General features: G+C 42.2%; 1 protein-coding gene across 3 annotated transcripts in view; it reads right to left on the reverse strand.

Moving 5' to 3' along the window:
• Positions 1-14,587, reverse strand: part of cntln (centlein, centrosomal protein) — a 109,776-nt gene that overhangs the window by 20,113 nt on the left and 75,076 nt on the right. For all 3 annotated transcript variants that reach the window (XM_037763929.1, XM_037763930.1, XM_037763931.1), the window contains exons 20-24: positions 13,414-13,635; positions 11,951-12,048; positions 9,086-9,212; positions 8,330-8,467; positions 6,318-6,503 (exon numbers count right to left, since the gene is read on the reverse strand). In XM_037763929.1, the coding sequence (XP_037619857.1) occupies positions 6,318-6,503; positions 8,330-8,467; positions 9,086-9,212; positions 11,951-12,048; positions 13,414-13,635 (771 nt within the window). The remainder of the gene's footprint in view (positions 1-6,317; positions 6,504-8,329; positions 8,468-9,085; positions 9,213-11,950; positions 12,049-13,413; positions 13,636-14,587) is intronic.

Consider the following 14,587-nt stretch of genomic DNA (forward strand, 5'->3'; position numbering starts at 1 on the left):
GATCGTTCCTGGCCATTTTTACCGCCATTTCCACATCACCTCATATTATCTTGAATAGGTAAACCAGCCATTTCGAAGAGATATACGTTTGATAAATCACAACTTAGCTTTATGCATGTGTTATTGAACACAAAAACGTAATATAAACATATTAAATACTTTATAAATGAGACCAAATCAATGCATTTAGGTGGAGTTAAGAGCATATCTTGTTTTTTTCCTCTCATCAGTAAAGCAAACAGAATGTATGCTAGCCTTTCATATTAGATTCAATGTTATAAGTAGGCTACAAAAGAGTGCTGCAGGAACGAGTCCTAAAACCCCAAAATGAGTTAGCATTTCAGCACTTCCGGTTCCCTCGTCTGGAAGTCAATAGGTTTTTTGAATGTGTTTTTATAGATGCCTGAAATAAGGTCTGTTGTTAACACAAGCTGAAGAGATTTTAACATTTTGTGCTACGATATAAAATACATCAATAAATATTCGGCTTGTGAATTTTGAAGCTTTTACATGTCTTAAAAAAAGCGGTTGCTAACAAGTGGCTAAATGAGACTAAATGAGTCATCACGCTGACTCTCCGCCGCCACAGCCTCGTTGTTTATACTCGCGTTCATGCGACCGTGCTGTAGTTTCTTTATAGCCAAGCGTTATCTTTTTGCTTCTGGCAAAAATCATAAAAGTGGTGTTCATTTGTAGGGATCTACAGTACAAAAACGTGCGAGTATCATAAACGTTTGTTTGCCACAGAGCTCATTTTCTGCAATAATCCAAAATCCACCGGAAAAATCCCATTCTTTTTTTGTCGAGGGAACCCGTGCGATTCTATCTTCCGGGTTGGCCTACAAAAGTATTTAATTCCTGCAGCACTCTATTATCAGAACAATACGAACATTCAGGCTCCCTCATGTGGCTCAAAGGTGTACGGCAGATATAAATCTTGAATAAAAGACTTTGGAAGAAATTCTGCAAATATATTTGTTGGTCCCGACCCAGTCTTTGGAAATGAATATATTATATAACAGTCTAATCCAGTTTCATAGGTGGCCTACTACGTTCATGTAAGTGTAAAATAAGCAGAATAGCACTGATTAAAGAGGACGAACAGAAATCATAACCATCGTACCCCTTCTAATGAAGGAAGGCAGCTTTAGCTGTTTTTTGGTGATCTGAGAGCTGTGTTTACCCTTAAGGAATACACAGCTCATTAACTAACAGTCGGAGAGCCTATTCTTTTATTTACAGCCTAATAGATATTCACTGTCACTAGTCAAGGGTTACATTCAATTGACCTAAACCCTGCATGTGGAAGCATCCAGAAAGAGATTAACGGGTGAATTTATCACTCATTCTCAGCCCTGAGAGAGACAAAGGGTCGGAGGGGGATATGCAAGCATTCACACGCACACACACACACACACACACACACACACACACACAAGCTATTCAAATACATACATGGAAGGTGTTGTGTCTGTGTGTGTTTGCTAAGAGCTCTTAGCCTGGCTAGTACACAATCACAATTGCCAGAGGAGCAATTTAGACAGGACGAGGATTAGGGCATAGAGATGGGGATCAAATGAGCAGCAAAAAGATATCCTCTTTAATAACTAGCTACCTCTGAACCTCTTCACACACATGAGGACACAAAGGGCCATTCAAAAACATAAAGAGCAGAGCGGGAGGAAAAAATGCTTTCATTTTGTTAGATTAGGCGGGCACTGATGTAGAAAACAGCTGTTTACTGTTGTTCATATACCCTACAAACTTTAATTATGTAAGTACCTTTAAAAGCACGGGTATATGAAAAGTATATAGTGTAAGGTAATCACAGGGAAAGGTGTTGTTGTGTATCATTGTTGTGTAGGCTAATTTATAGAAGTGGGGGGATAAAATCAATACAGCATAGTATCGCAATATTTTGCAAGGCAATATTGTGTCAGTACACGGACGTCAAGTAACAATCTTTTATTATTAGGGCTGTCAAGGTTAATGCGATAATAACTCGTTAACGCTCATTTGTTTTAACGCCACTAATTTCTTTAACGCATTAACGCAACTTGTGATTTTTAGGTTGTAACGGGCTCACTTTTAAAGATGGAAAGATACTGGCATCAAACTAGGAAAACTAAGGAATCCATTGGTTCCATGGTAACCATGCCATACTAGCTGGTAGCCAAGAGTACTACGCTAACGCTCCAAACTTGCACTAAATTTTGATGAGGAAAAACTGTCATAGCCATTTTCAAAGGGGTTCCTTGACCTCTGACCTCCAGATATGTGAATGAAAATGGGTTCTAAGAGTCTCCCCTTTACAGACATGCCCACTTTATCATAATCACATGCAGTTTGGGGCAAGTCATAGTCAAGTCAGCACACTGACACACTGACAGCTGTTGTTGCCTGTTGGGCTGCAGTTTGCTATGCTATGATTTGAGCATATTTTTTATGCTAAATGCAGTACCTGTGAGGGTTTCTGGACAATATTTGTCATTGTTTTATGTTGTTAATTGATTTCCAGCAATAAATATATACATACATTTGCATAAAGCAGCATATTTGTCCACTCCCATGTTGATAAGAGTATTAAATACTTGACAAATCTGCCTTTAAGATACATTTTGAACAGATAAAAAATGGGCGATAAATTTGTGATTAATCGCGATTAACTATGGACAATAATGAGATTAATCGCGATTGAATATTTTAATCAATTGACAGCCCTTCTAAAAATCGATTGGTACCAGTCATATCGTGATAGCTTGTCGGGAAGAACACTAAATCACGCTAAATAAACTAGAAGTGCACTCGGAGAGCGCAGACATCCGCCAACGCAGGTTTCATGTACGTCGCTTGTGATTCCCACTCCTAGTACTTCATATCCTAAACCTGTAGCAACTTCAAATAATCACAAAAATGCTCATACATTCCTTTTCATAAAAAAAAGATATTACTCAAAGTCTCCAAAATCGTGTACTTTTCAGCAGGGATGACACACCAAAATATTCTATATAAGAGAACTACCTTTAGTGTGTTTGTGTGTGTGTGTGTTTGTGTGTGTGTTGTGGAGTAGTCACTACATGCAGGGCCACTGTTTAGCAGTTCAACAGCAGTGCTTACAGCCTGGGGCGTGTGCAGGGGCCAAAAGGGTTTGCTGGCACACAATAAAAAAAAAAAAACTCCACACACAAATACACACAGCACATACAGGCACAAAGAACAAAAAAACAAGCTCATAAAGACACACACACAGACACATCTATACACACACACACACACACACACACATGCGCAGCCCTCCGGTCCTGATCAATACATGACAAGAGTAAATCTCCTCCGGACGTCAGGCAGTCCAATCAAAGGGCTCGGTGTTCTTATAGGGAATCACAGGAGCCAGGGGGAGGCAAACAATGATGTGAATCCTCAACAACAACACAATGGCCCCACCAGCCTTGGGTTATGGGAATGGAGGAGAGGAGTTATATGAGCGTGAACTGTATTTCTATGCATTTCTGTACACGTGTGCTTTCACACAGCCTCTATTTATAGGTTAGATTGCACGCACGTGTGTCTTCTTTATTATATAAATGCGCAAGGTTTAGATGTGTGAAAGAAATCAGAGGTTAGGAAAAGATAAAACACATCAAATCCACCTCCAATTATCCTCAGATGCAAGTGAGCCACCCAAGGACAAGAATAGTATCAGTTATTTCTAGTATTTCTGGCTCGTGAAGACAAAAGCAATGGAGAATTGCCACTAAACTGTGTCCATGATCTGCCACTTGATTTATGTGTGTGTGTGCAAATACGCTGCCATCACTATCTATCTCTGCCAAGCCGTTTCCTCCTTTGATAGACAGGTGTCAGCTGAGCATAGTTGATGGACAGTCTTTATCAGCCTCTGCCAGACACACGCGCAGACTGACACAAACACACCTCAAGGTGATGGATTAGGCCTAGACAAAGACAATAGTGCCCATTCCCGTTTGGGCACACAGTATTCTCACAGTGGTGGCCTGTGTCTTCCCATGTATTGGAAGAAAGTGCAAATGCATTGTTACAAATCCATCCATCTATCCATCTGCTGACACGTATGGGGGACCTGGTTCTGGTGGCTGCAGGCTAAGCAAGGCAGTGCTGACGTACTTCTCCCTAGCCACATCCCCCAAGCTGCTCCTCGGGAATCCTGAGGCTTGCCCAGACCAGGTGGGATGTGTAATCCCTCCAGTGTGTTCTGGGTCTGGGTTTCCTCCCAGTTGGACATTCCCAGAATACGTCCACAGGGAGGCATCAAGCTGACTTACTGATCAGATGCTTGAACCATCAACTGCTTCCTGTCAATGCGACGCAGCCACGGTTCTACTCTGGGCTCCTTCTGGTAATCAGATGAGCAGATCTTATTCTTTTGATCACTACCTAGACCTCATGGGGCTGAAATGTCAATTGACAGCTAAATTGAGAGCTTCGCCTTGTTTCCTCTATACCACAACAGTCTGGTAGGCTTGCCACGGTAGTGGGTGTTACGGAGTTATACAGTGTTATACGGTGTTCGGGCATACACAGATTACATTACTTTCCCAACGGCCCCAAAGTAGTTTTGCTTTTTTCAAAAATAGAAATAAACCTATTTAATTAATTTTCGCATATCAGCGCTGTGTTATCAATACTTAGTCAGGCAACGGACGCTACAAGGGTCCGTACGGCGTCTCCGCTCAGAGTAGCAGGAGTCAGATTTTACACACACACGGGACGAGCGAGTTGACAGACAAGAAGATGGCGGAGAATTTGGTGTCAAAGCGAAAAGCAAAAGCACCCATTGGGCAATATTTTGAATTTAAACCCAATGCTATAAGGGAACCATAACGTTAATAAGGCAATTGCGGTGAAGAGGACGCAGGGTTCACGTGCGGTGTGCGCGGTGGAGCGGCTCGAGCTGGCGACCTGCAGCCCCGCAGCGAAAGCTGGACCGGAGATGCCAGACAAACAGCCATCCGACGTTAAAGATCAAAGTAAGCGCTATACATATATTGAGTGTCATCTTTTCTTGTAAAACGTCCGGTGTTTCTTTTGGGCATGCATCTCTGCAAACTGTAGTTGGTTTGTGTACAACGCACAAAGCTTACCGTGAACAGGCAAGAGGCCGTGTGTCACAAACTGCTGAAAAAACCCCAAATGAGAAGCATGTTCCTAATGCATGTCCAAAGAATGCTCCTAAAACCTGAATAATATCAGCATATCACACATGTCTAATTCAGAATATCCAAACGGAATATGCTGTTAACATTACCTGTATAAAAATCAGAATATTGTCATATTCTGAATAATAACGTAATATTAGTGTAAACGTAGTCATTGATGCAATCCTGAGGCCATCAGACTGGACACTCTTCACTCCTTGGAATAAATACTCAGCTGTCACTGTTGTTATACGGCTATTGCGCTCACCCCAATTTCCTCAAAACGTCCCTCAAGACATCCTGGGGGACACGGTCAAAAGAGCATAAAATACATTAAAATACATACATACAAGTGCGATTGCTACCAATCTCCATGTAACATTGAAGAGACATGTCAACAATGACAGCCCAACGCTATCTAGAACTTTCAGCATGGTAACATACCACTGCAGATCATTCTGACCACCAATAAGAACAGCCCAGGCAAGACCCTGCCTCCCCTTCCTACAGTATGTCTTTTGACAGTTTGCCAGAACCTCTCTGAGGCCAGAGACAGAAAATATGTCTTCAGAGCTGTGACAGCAGTAGGCCTCATCCAGACTTTCCCAACAACAAAAGACTATTCAGGCTTACATGAGGCAGGCTGTTCCTCCCAATCCATGTTTCTGCACCAAGGACCCAAACCAGAGACTCCAAGAAGGCGAGACACTTTGAACTGTTTTTTTTTTTACGCATAGGCTCAAACAACAGTCAGAGAGCCTCATACAGTATAAGCAACCCCCTCATTCTCTGGGGAAAATGGCAAGACATTGCGACTCCACTGAGTATTTCCACAATCAGCTGGGCAACTGGTGAAAAGGACAGTCCAGACCCTAGAGTTGGTGCTATGCAGGTGAGTCCTGCTATACGGTATCTAGTCGGCACAGCATCACAAGGGAGGTACTATCTGCCTTTTTCCACCTTACAGCATGTCTTCAACTTTTGCCCAATTAGAAATGCAGTTAACCTTGCAGGTGGTACTCCCACACAATATCAATACAATTCATAGGTGAAGAACTTGCAGGCACACACCATACCATACTGGTTTGAGACGAGTTAGATGATTTCACTAGACTGTGATCCGTTGCCCTTTTAGTGCAGTACCTTAATGAAGGAATGAAGCTGCTCCAGCTGGGAGTAGGCTTGGCCTAGCTGTCTCTGAAGCCTGTCCAAGGCAAGGGAGCTCTGCTGGGTCAACCCCTCCATTTGCTCAGTGGCTGTCTGCTCCAGTGCAGTCAAAGCCTGCTCACCGGCTCCCACACGAGCCTGCAAGGCATGCATGCGCTGCTCCTGTAAAGACAAATAGCAGGCAGAACTGGTCAGCTGAGGGCAAACAATGTTTAGAAAGTAGAGAGTCTGTATAGGCCTGTGAGACATTTACGGCAATTGTAGAATTTTAAATTTTCAGACTTTGCCGACTCCTACTGGTAGTGTCTAATTTGGGGACATTGAGGATGAATGGTGTGAAAGTAACACATATAGGGCTTATCCATCGACACCTTGTGCCATCTTGCCGACCGCGGCCAGCCCGTGTCGAACCCCCCTCTACCGTTCAAACAAGTGTGTGTTGCAAGACTCAACTCAACGAGAAAGACATTGTGTGTTCAGCTCTCAGTACGTTTGTAGCTTCTAACTGAAACCCTGTGGTTTGAAAACCCAATATTTCCTGATTTTGATGCTTCATAATAAAAGCTTTTAAAGATGCTAAATGAGAGATTGGGAGCACTTCTAGTGCCTTCGCACGGCTCCCAACATGGCGATGGCTGAGCCGGTGGCTTGCAGGGGGGGAACTGGAGGGTGGACGTTACGCTTCCACAACACGCTGTCGGTCGGACCGGTGTTATCAGCTGCGTATGACGTATGAGCGCAGCGCAGAGCGGCGGGCATGAGCTAGCCAGTGGAGCATGCTCACATGTACTAACAAGCACTAAAAGCATTCGCTGCTGGTCTGGTGATGTCAACAACGCATGGAGAAGCTCGTATTACAACACACACAGAGGGAGAGAGACTTCATTCTCTGCTCAGGTAGACATTACTCAACTACTGTATATCTTTACATAGTAAATAGTTGTTTGCTGGTATATTAATGCTCTGGATATTGTATAAGCAACTTTAAATAATGGGGAACTTTTATTGTGAAGAATTTATAGGAAATTAAATGCATTTATTATCGAAGTAGAGGAGCTTTGCTCGAGGCTATTTTTCAATAAACACAAACAAAAAGTAGGCCTACAAGCAGCAAATTGAATGGGGGGACTTTTATAAATATATATATAGAATATAGGAAATTAAATGTGTTTATGTGTTCCACCATTTTACAGCCGCTCCTCTGACCACTAGTCACAGCCATGGTATACATAAACACATCTTCAAGCGGGTAGCTCTGTTGTAATGGAGATGTAAATCCCTGCTGCGCTAGGCTGACGCCCCGAGTCAAAACGAGTCAAGCCAGGCCAGCACTTGTGTATGGAAAAGGGACTATAGGCCACACAATTTTCGACAAGATTGTTTCATTTTTCAAATGCTATCAGAATAATTTTAAAGTTGATATTTTAATAAAAAAATCTTAACATAAAGGTGTCTATGAAAAGTATTTACCCCAACTTGAACTTTAAAATGTGTTTATTTCATTGTATTGTTTTACAACTTGGAATCAGTTTTGTAGATTTTTTGACATTTGAGTCTTTTTAGGATGATCAGTGTCAAAATGCTCATTTAATCCTCTAGGATTAAAAGTTGTATAACAATAAACATTAAAAAGTCCAAGAGGGTGAAATGTTCTATATTCCCTGAAGAGGACTGAAAATGTACAGCTGTAGTGTAAAGATTCATGGATGGAAGTTACTTTCTCCCAATCCTGAAATCCTTTGTTTGTTTTTTTTCTACTAATTACGCACTGCTAAACTGTGATCTGATATGATGACAGTTTTTCCCCAGTAATTACAGTGTACCATGGCAATGCACAGGGACAAGAGTTAATTATGCAGGTAACTTGCCTCTCACTGCCCAAAGTGCTGTGGCACGAAACAAATTATTCAAAACAAAAATACCAATTTCTAAAACATTTTCCATGTGATACAATTCTAGCGGGAACTGGCAGCGTGGCTGTTTCCTACCTTTTTTTCCAGGTCCTCCTTCAGTTTTTTACAGGAGGCCTCATACTGGCTTTTCTCTGTGGCTGCAACATTCAGTCTCCTCTTTAGAGAATCAACAAGGGCTTTCCTGTTGGTGGCCTCCTCTGATAAAGTCTTCACCTGTAGACAGTTAGAGCAAAGCAGTGAGCAATGGGATGAGGGCACTGCGGTTTTGTTGTGATGGAGGTACTCAAGTCACATATAATAACATGTTTCCTTCAAATCAACGAAGTATCTATTCTATAATAGGGGTGTAAGAAATAATGAGAATTTTGTGATACTGTGTTGATTCTTAAAAACAGTGTATTGATTTTTAATCAATAGTTTACATGCAAAGATGAACTTAGTCAATACTTTATTTCATTTGCAAAGAGATGTGCCCTCTCAAAGTAGTGCTATGATGTTACAGGAACTGTGATAAATACAAATACAGATCCCTCTGTTCAAATTGCATAAATAAGTAAACTTTTTTAACTCAGAATGTATGCATATCGCCTTGCTTACAGTATCGCATAATATCCCAATATACTGAATCATAACCCCTGTATCATGATATGTATCGTACCGCCAGCTTCTTGCCAATACACAGCCTTATTTTATAAACTTAATGTAATAGTTATTTTCCTTTCTTAGTCATCCAGGAGACATAATATCCAGGATTTAAAAAAATGCTGAGTATCACAATACCTAATTTTCTTTGTCATTCTACCAAGGAGCATCAAACTGCATATTGTATACCTTCTTCTCCAGCTCCTCCACCTGTCCACAGTAACTTTTCTCCATCTCCTGCAGGAACTTCAGTCTCGTCTTAAAGTCCTCCACCAGCTGCCTTTTCATGCTCACATCTCGCTCCGCGTGGCTCGCCCTGAAAATATAAAAAACAAAACACGCAAATATGGTATAAAGTATGAATGAGAATGCATTCTACACAGATATTCACATTCATGCACTCACATACAGTATCTACATAGCAGAGCAGAAACACACTGAGATAGACACACACACACACACACACACAAAGCTGGCAGGCACAGTGTCCCCATGCAGTGCATCAGGCATGACAGCTCATTATGACAACTAAATACACTGGCATGCTGTTTGGGTAAGTGGAGGGGGGGTGAAATAAGGATGCATATATAATTCCAACTGGCATATATTAGAACAAGTGCTCTGGCGGGGAATGCCGCACTAAGCGTGACTGGGGAGTCCTCTTTGACAAACGGCATTTGGAATCAGCAGTGACACTACTTGAAAGACTGTAATCAAGTATTTAAATGTTTGTTATTTTCGGCTCAGCATTACACCAGTCACATATAAAAACACGTCAGCGGGGGGACTTGGTTTTGGAAAGACTGATTATGAAGGGAATACGATCTAAAAAATATTGTTTGTTTGTGTGCTGTACTGAGCTGATAATACTTCCCTAAAGAGAGACAAGGTCTCTGTATTGTAAGCAATTCATGTCTTAACTGTTGCAAACATGCACCATGTGTCACTTCCTATTTTGATAACGTGCCGTATTGACATGTTTAATATTCCAGCATCCATGAGGCCTTGTTTTAAATGGGCTCACTATGTTAGTATGTTTTATTCTGTTTTCATAAAAGGCAAATACGAGGCATTTTTCATGGTTGTCTATACCTCGGGGAATTAGAACAAATAGAATAAAGATCATAAGGATGCAGTTAATTAAAAGAGTTTTTTGCCGTTTTTTTTTTTTTTTAATTTCAAAGATGTAGTAGATCTCTTAGCTCCCACACGCATCACGGCTTGTGTGTTTTGAATAAACAGATGACGAAACGCTAGAGCAAATGCTTTCGTGTAAGTAAATGTCCCTGTCTCCCTAGGTGGACGAATGCCTGAGGGCGGACTGGCTAAATAAATGTGAGCTTGTCCTATTGGAGTGACATTAAATTAAATGAGAGGAGTCTAGCCTGGGGTCTTTGGGGGGGAAGTAGCGCTGGCTGGTTACCCCATGGATTTGGCCATTAATGAGAAAACCCATATTGAACCTTTCAGATGACTGTCTGGTGTTGACTTAAAGACAGAGAGCAGCAATAAGAGCCCCAGCGAGCTCCCTCTGCCCCAATGCTAATGGCAATTAGATCGACAACATTTATTTTAGATGTTCTCTTCTTCTGCACCCCAAAAAGAATAGAGGATAAAAAAGAATGGAGGATATATGGTGCTTCTGCCGGAGCGTGTGATCTCTATTTATGAGTGTTAGTGCAAAGAGAGAAAGAGCCTCCAACTATATCCCAATCACTCGCGCGTTTGTTCCCTTTGTTCTGCGCTTGTTGGCGATATTGTTCATCAAACATGCGTGTATTGTAATGATAACAGTCAGTGGTCTGAAGTGTGTGTGCGCGAGAGAGAGCGCACATTTCTGTGTATGTTGTTAAGAATGAAGTGCGGGTGGACGTTTCATGTGGCTGATAGACAACAGGGCTAAAGATGAAAGAAGCAGCTTCATAAATAAGGCAGGGCCATAGTGCCGGATATTGACTGAGGACATGCCGGTATACTTTGAAATTCATTTCTTTTTTCCCCCCTTCTCTTCTTTAAGGCGAAGCAGCCTTACTCCCTGTGTGTGTGCAGAGATGTATATTTCAGAGACGTCTAGACATGTCTTTCATTCTGAGAAGGGGTCCCTCCATGGAGGCAAATGGAGAGGTAGGCGAGAAGAGATGGCGAGTTACATATGTGTGTGTGTGTGTGTGTGTGACAAGAGGCAGAGGAGACGCTGAGGCTGTCGTGGAAACTCAGCTGAGGGATGTTCACTCTGTCTGGCTGTGATCCGCTGTGCTTTGGTCACACACACAAACACATACTGGCTGTGATTGTACACATGCCCTGGATGCATTATTGAGAGTGGCAGGCAGAGGACACAGCATACGAGACAAAGAGAACGAGAGGGAGGAAAGCCAAGTCGTTCTTTGTACCTTTCTCTCTGTTCAAAGATGAGATCCAAATGCGGAATGATGATGTATGCCGTTCACAACGCTGTTTAAATCTCGACAGTTTCCCTGAGTGAATTGTTTATAGCTATACATCCTGACTATGTAATGCGGCGAGCGCTACAGTAGGTGAACCGTGTAACTCATTAGGGCTTGTGGCCCACAGGCCAGAGTGATGCTGTGTGGGTTTTAGTGTCATGGGCCAAAATGGTCCCTCCTGCGGCACACAAACAATCAATACGCTGCTTTGATCAGCATTCCGCATGAGCTACCCACATAAGCAACACCACACTACGTGACACACAAGACACCCACATGCACGCATGTGCATACACACTAATTCCTTCAGTCATTTTTATTCACTCGCTCATGAGAACATTATGCATAATTTCACAAAATGATTCACGCAGACTGAGGAGAAGCATGGCTGAGTGGAGTGCAGCAGACGGAGAGCTGCCACATGGTGGAATCAAACACTACAGATGGGAGCTGCGGAGAATGTGCGAACATGCAGACAGAGACACGGAGAGACAAAGACAGAGAGAGGGATGCAGAAAGAAAGAAAAAAGAAAAAGTAAGAGCTGTGCTGCAGAAGAAAGAAACACAAAGAGAAATACTAATGACGAAAAAAAGGTGTGAAACTAACTTGTCCTGCAGCTGGCGGAGCTTGTCCTCCTTCTCCTGGAGTTGGCCTCGCAGGGCTTTGTTAGCTGCCACCTGCCTTGTGACCTCCGCACTTGCACTCTGGGGGGAGGGCACACAGTGTGTGTGTTTGTTAATGTGTTTGAGTGTGTGTGATGGGGGTGGGGGGGGGAGGTTTTCACGACACGGCTGATGACAGGTCAGGCACAGCATGCCTCCTCATTATAGTTACAGCGGGAGGGTGGAAGGTGCTAAAAGAGGTTAAGAGGAAAACAGTATTTTTCAAAGTGGATGAGATAAGGGGAGTAATAGGAAAAATAACAATGTACAGACCTATACTACGGAATGTGTTTTAATGGGGACTATACTTTATAAATATATATAAAAAAGACTAATATGTTTAACAGCATAAAAATCCAGCAGCAAAATTACTCTTTTTTATCTCTACTATGCATTGTGACATATTAAGACGTATGGCTCATGATGACAGCTTGACTTGTGATCATTCGTCTGATGGATATTTGAACGTGCATGTTCACTTTGGTTTAAAGGGCCCCGTGTCTCTCGTGGGAACTGCACCAACACATGCTTTTGACAGTGCGTGCACCCCCACAGTGCATCCCTCGCCTTTCCCTTTTGCTGTCACCCGACATGACTTCCTCGGCTGTGTGTAACGACAGCAGCAATCTGCTCGGTGACACTGATGAGCCGGCTGCGGAGAGGGTGATAATGCTGCGGTACCACTCACACCTCATTCCCTATGATGTAGGGCACGTCTCTACTGTTATTCCCCATTTCTCATCTTTCTGACAGGTGCTTCGTAATAAGATCAAATGATAAGAAATGCTAATTCATGTCGAAATCACATGCAATTTCAGGTGATGTTGAGTGTAAATTGAAAGGCTGGAGAATTTGTTTTTTTTATGCTATATGATTTGAATGTAAAACCTTGACAGAGTTTGTTTCAGAGTTTTCTAAACTCCTCAAGGACAGCGGGCTGTTCAAACCAGTGAGGTGTTAAAGTGACTCAGATATATCGATGTTTGATAAAATACCAGGGAAATGTTTATTTTCTAACTAAAAAACATAAGTGCATGTGCATTCTAACATTGATAGACGGTTTGATACTGCATAATAAGTAGCAAAAAAGGCAAAAAAAACAATTCAAACTGAAATGTGCAAAATGTATAAACTATATTTTCTTATTTTTGTCCATAAACTTGCCTGTACAGATGAAAATGAATGTACGATTGTCTGTGCCAAACAGCAATAACACATTTTTTGCCTTGTTATTCATGGTATTATCCACTCAAGCTTTATAGTGCACAAAATTGGAAATGAACACAATCCTTAATACCATCATCCTATTAAGAGATTTATGTCATAAGGCATGCACACTAAGACAAAGCATGAGGGCCACTCATTAACCCCAGAGTTGTACTCGTACTGTAACTTAGAACCACTAACCTTAAGTTTGGCTTGAAGTTGTTTGACCTCAGCCTCCAGGGCCGGGGGGGCCGGATTAGGCGGGGCGGGAATGGTCCTGCCCTGGCAGCAGCACTCTGCGTTTACTGGTGCTGCTGCTGCTGGTACAGTTTGCTGGGGTAATGTGATCTGCCTCCACTGCTCCAGCTCCATCTCCAGAACCTTTTTCTGCTGCTCCTTACCAGCCAGGTCAGAGGTCAGCTTCTGCAGACCGACAGACAGAATTGGTGGTCTAGGCTACTGCTAATGATACTTCAACTGAAAACAAAAGTTTTGTCTACTGTTATTAAATCAAAGAAACCTAATTTTCTGTTTTAGCGAGTTACAGTAAAAAGTAATGGGAGGCATGATATAGTGATAGATAATTTAACGTTCACTTAAAGGAACAGTGTGTAACATTTCGGGGGATCTATTGGAAAAAAATGTAATATAATATGCACAACGTTGTTTTCATTAGTGTATAATCACCTGAAACTAAGAATTGTTGTGTCTTAGTTAGCTTAGAATGAGCCCTTTATATCTATATAGGGAGCAGGTCCTCTTCACGGAGTCCGCCATGTTTCTAAAGTAGTTCAGAACAAACAAACCAAACGCTGGCTCTAGAGAGAGCCTTTCACGTTTTTATGTTACCTGAAGGGAGCCGTAGTTCTTCGACACACTTGTGAAACTGCGGTAAAGTGGTAACGCCAGCCGCCGTCTGATTTTCATTGCTTCTAAAGTAGTGTTATTATGGTAAGGATGGCCTCTGAGCAAGGCGAACGGCGTTACCATGGTTTTGCACTCGGCAGCTCACGTTACCACAGTCTTGTAAAAGGAAGGAGTGAGCGGAGGGGTACTCAGTTGGTTGCAATCTGCAACCACACCACTAGATGTCACCAGATCCTACACACTGTACCTTTAAAGAAGTTTGAGCCAAACCAAAACACAGCTTCTCTGCTTCATGATGCAAATATGCATTACTGTTACAGAGAAAAAAAACACCTTTGACTTAATTTTGAATTCACATTACATGAATATGACCGACACAGAGACAAAGTAAACACAATATGTTGGAGATACTGTATGCGTTAGCCACAGGAGGGCTGCGGGCTCTGCTTTAATATCTAGTCTGTGATAAATCTCCTTTTTTATGCTAATTAGGAGACAGATGATGCCG

The sequence above is a fragment of the Sebastes umbrosus genome, chromosome 3, assembly GCF_015220745.1.
Source record: "Sebastes umbrosus isolate fSebUmb1 chromosome 3, fSebUmb1.pri, whole genome shotgun sequence".
Taxonomy (NCBI): Eukaryota; Metazoa; Chordata; class Actinopteri; order Perciformes; family Sebastidae; genus Sebastes; species Sebastes umbrosus.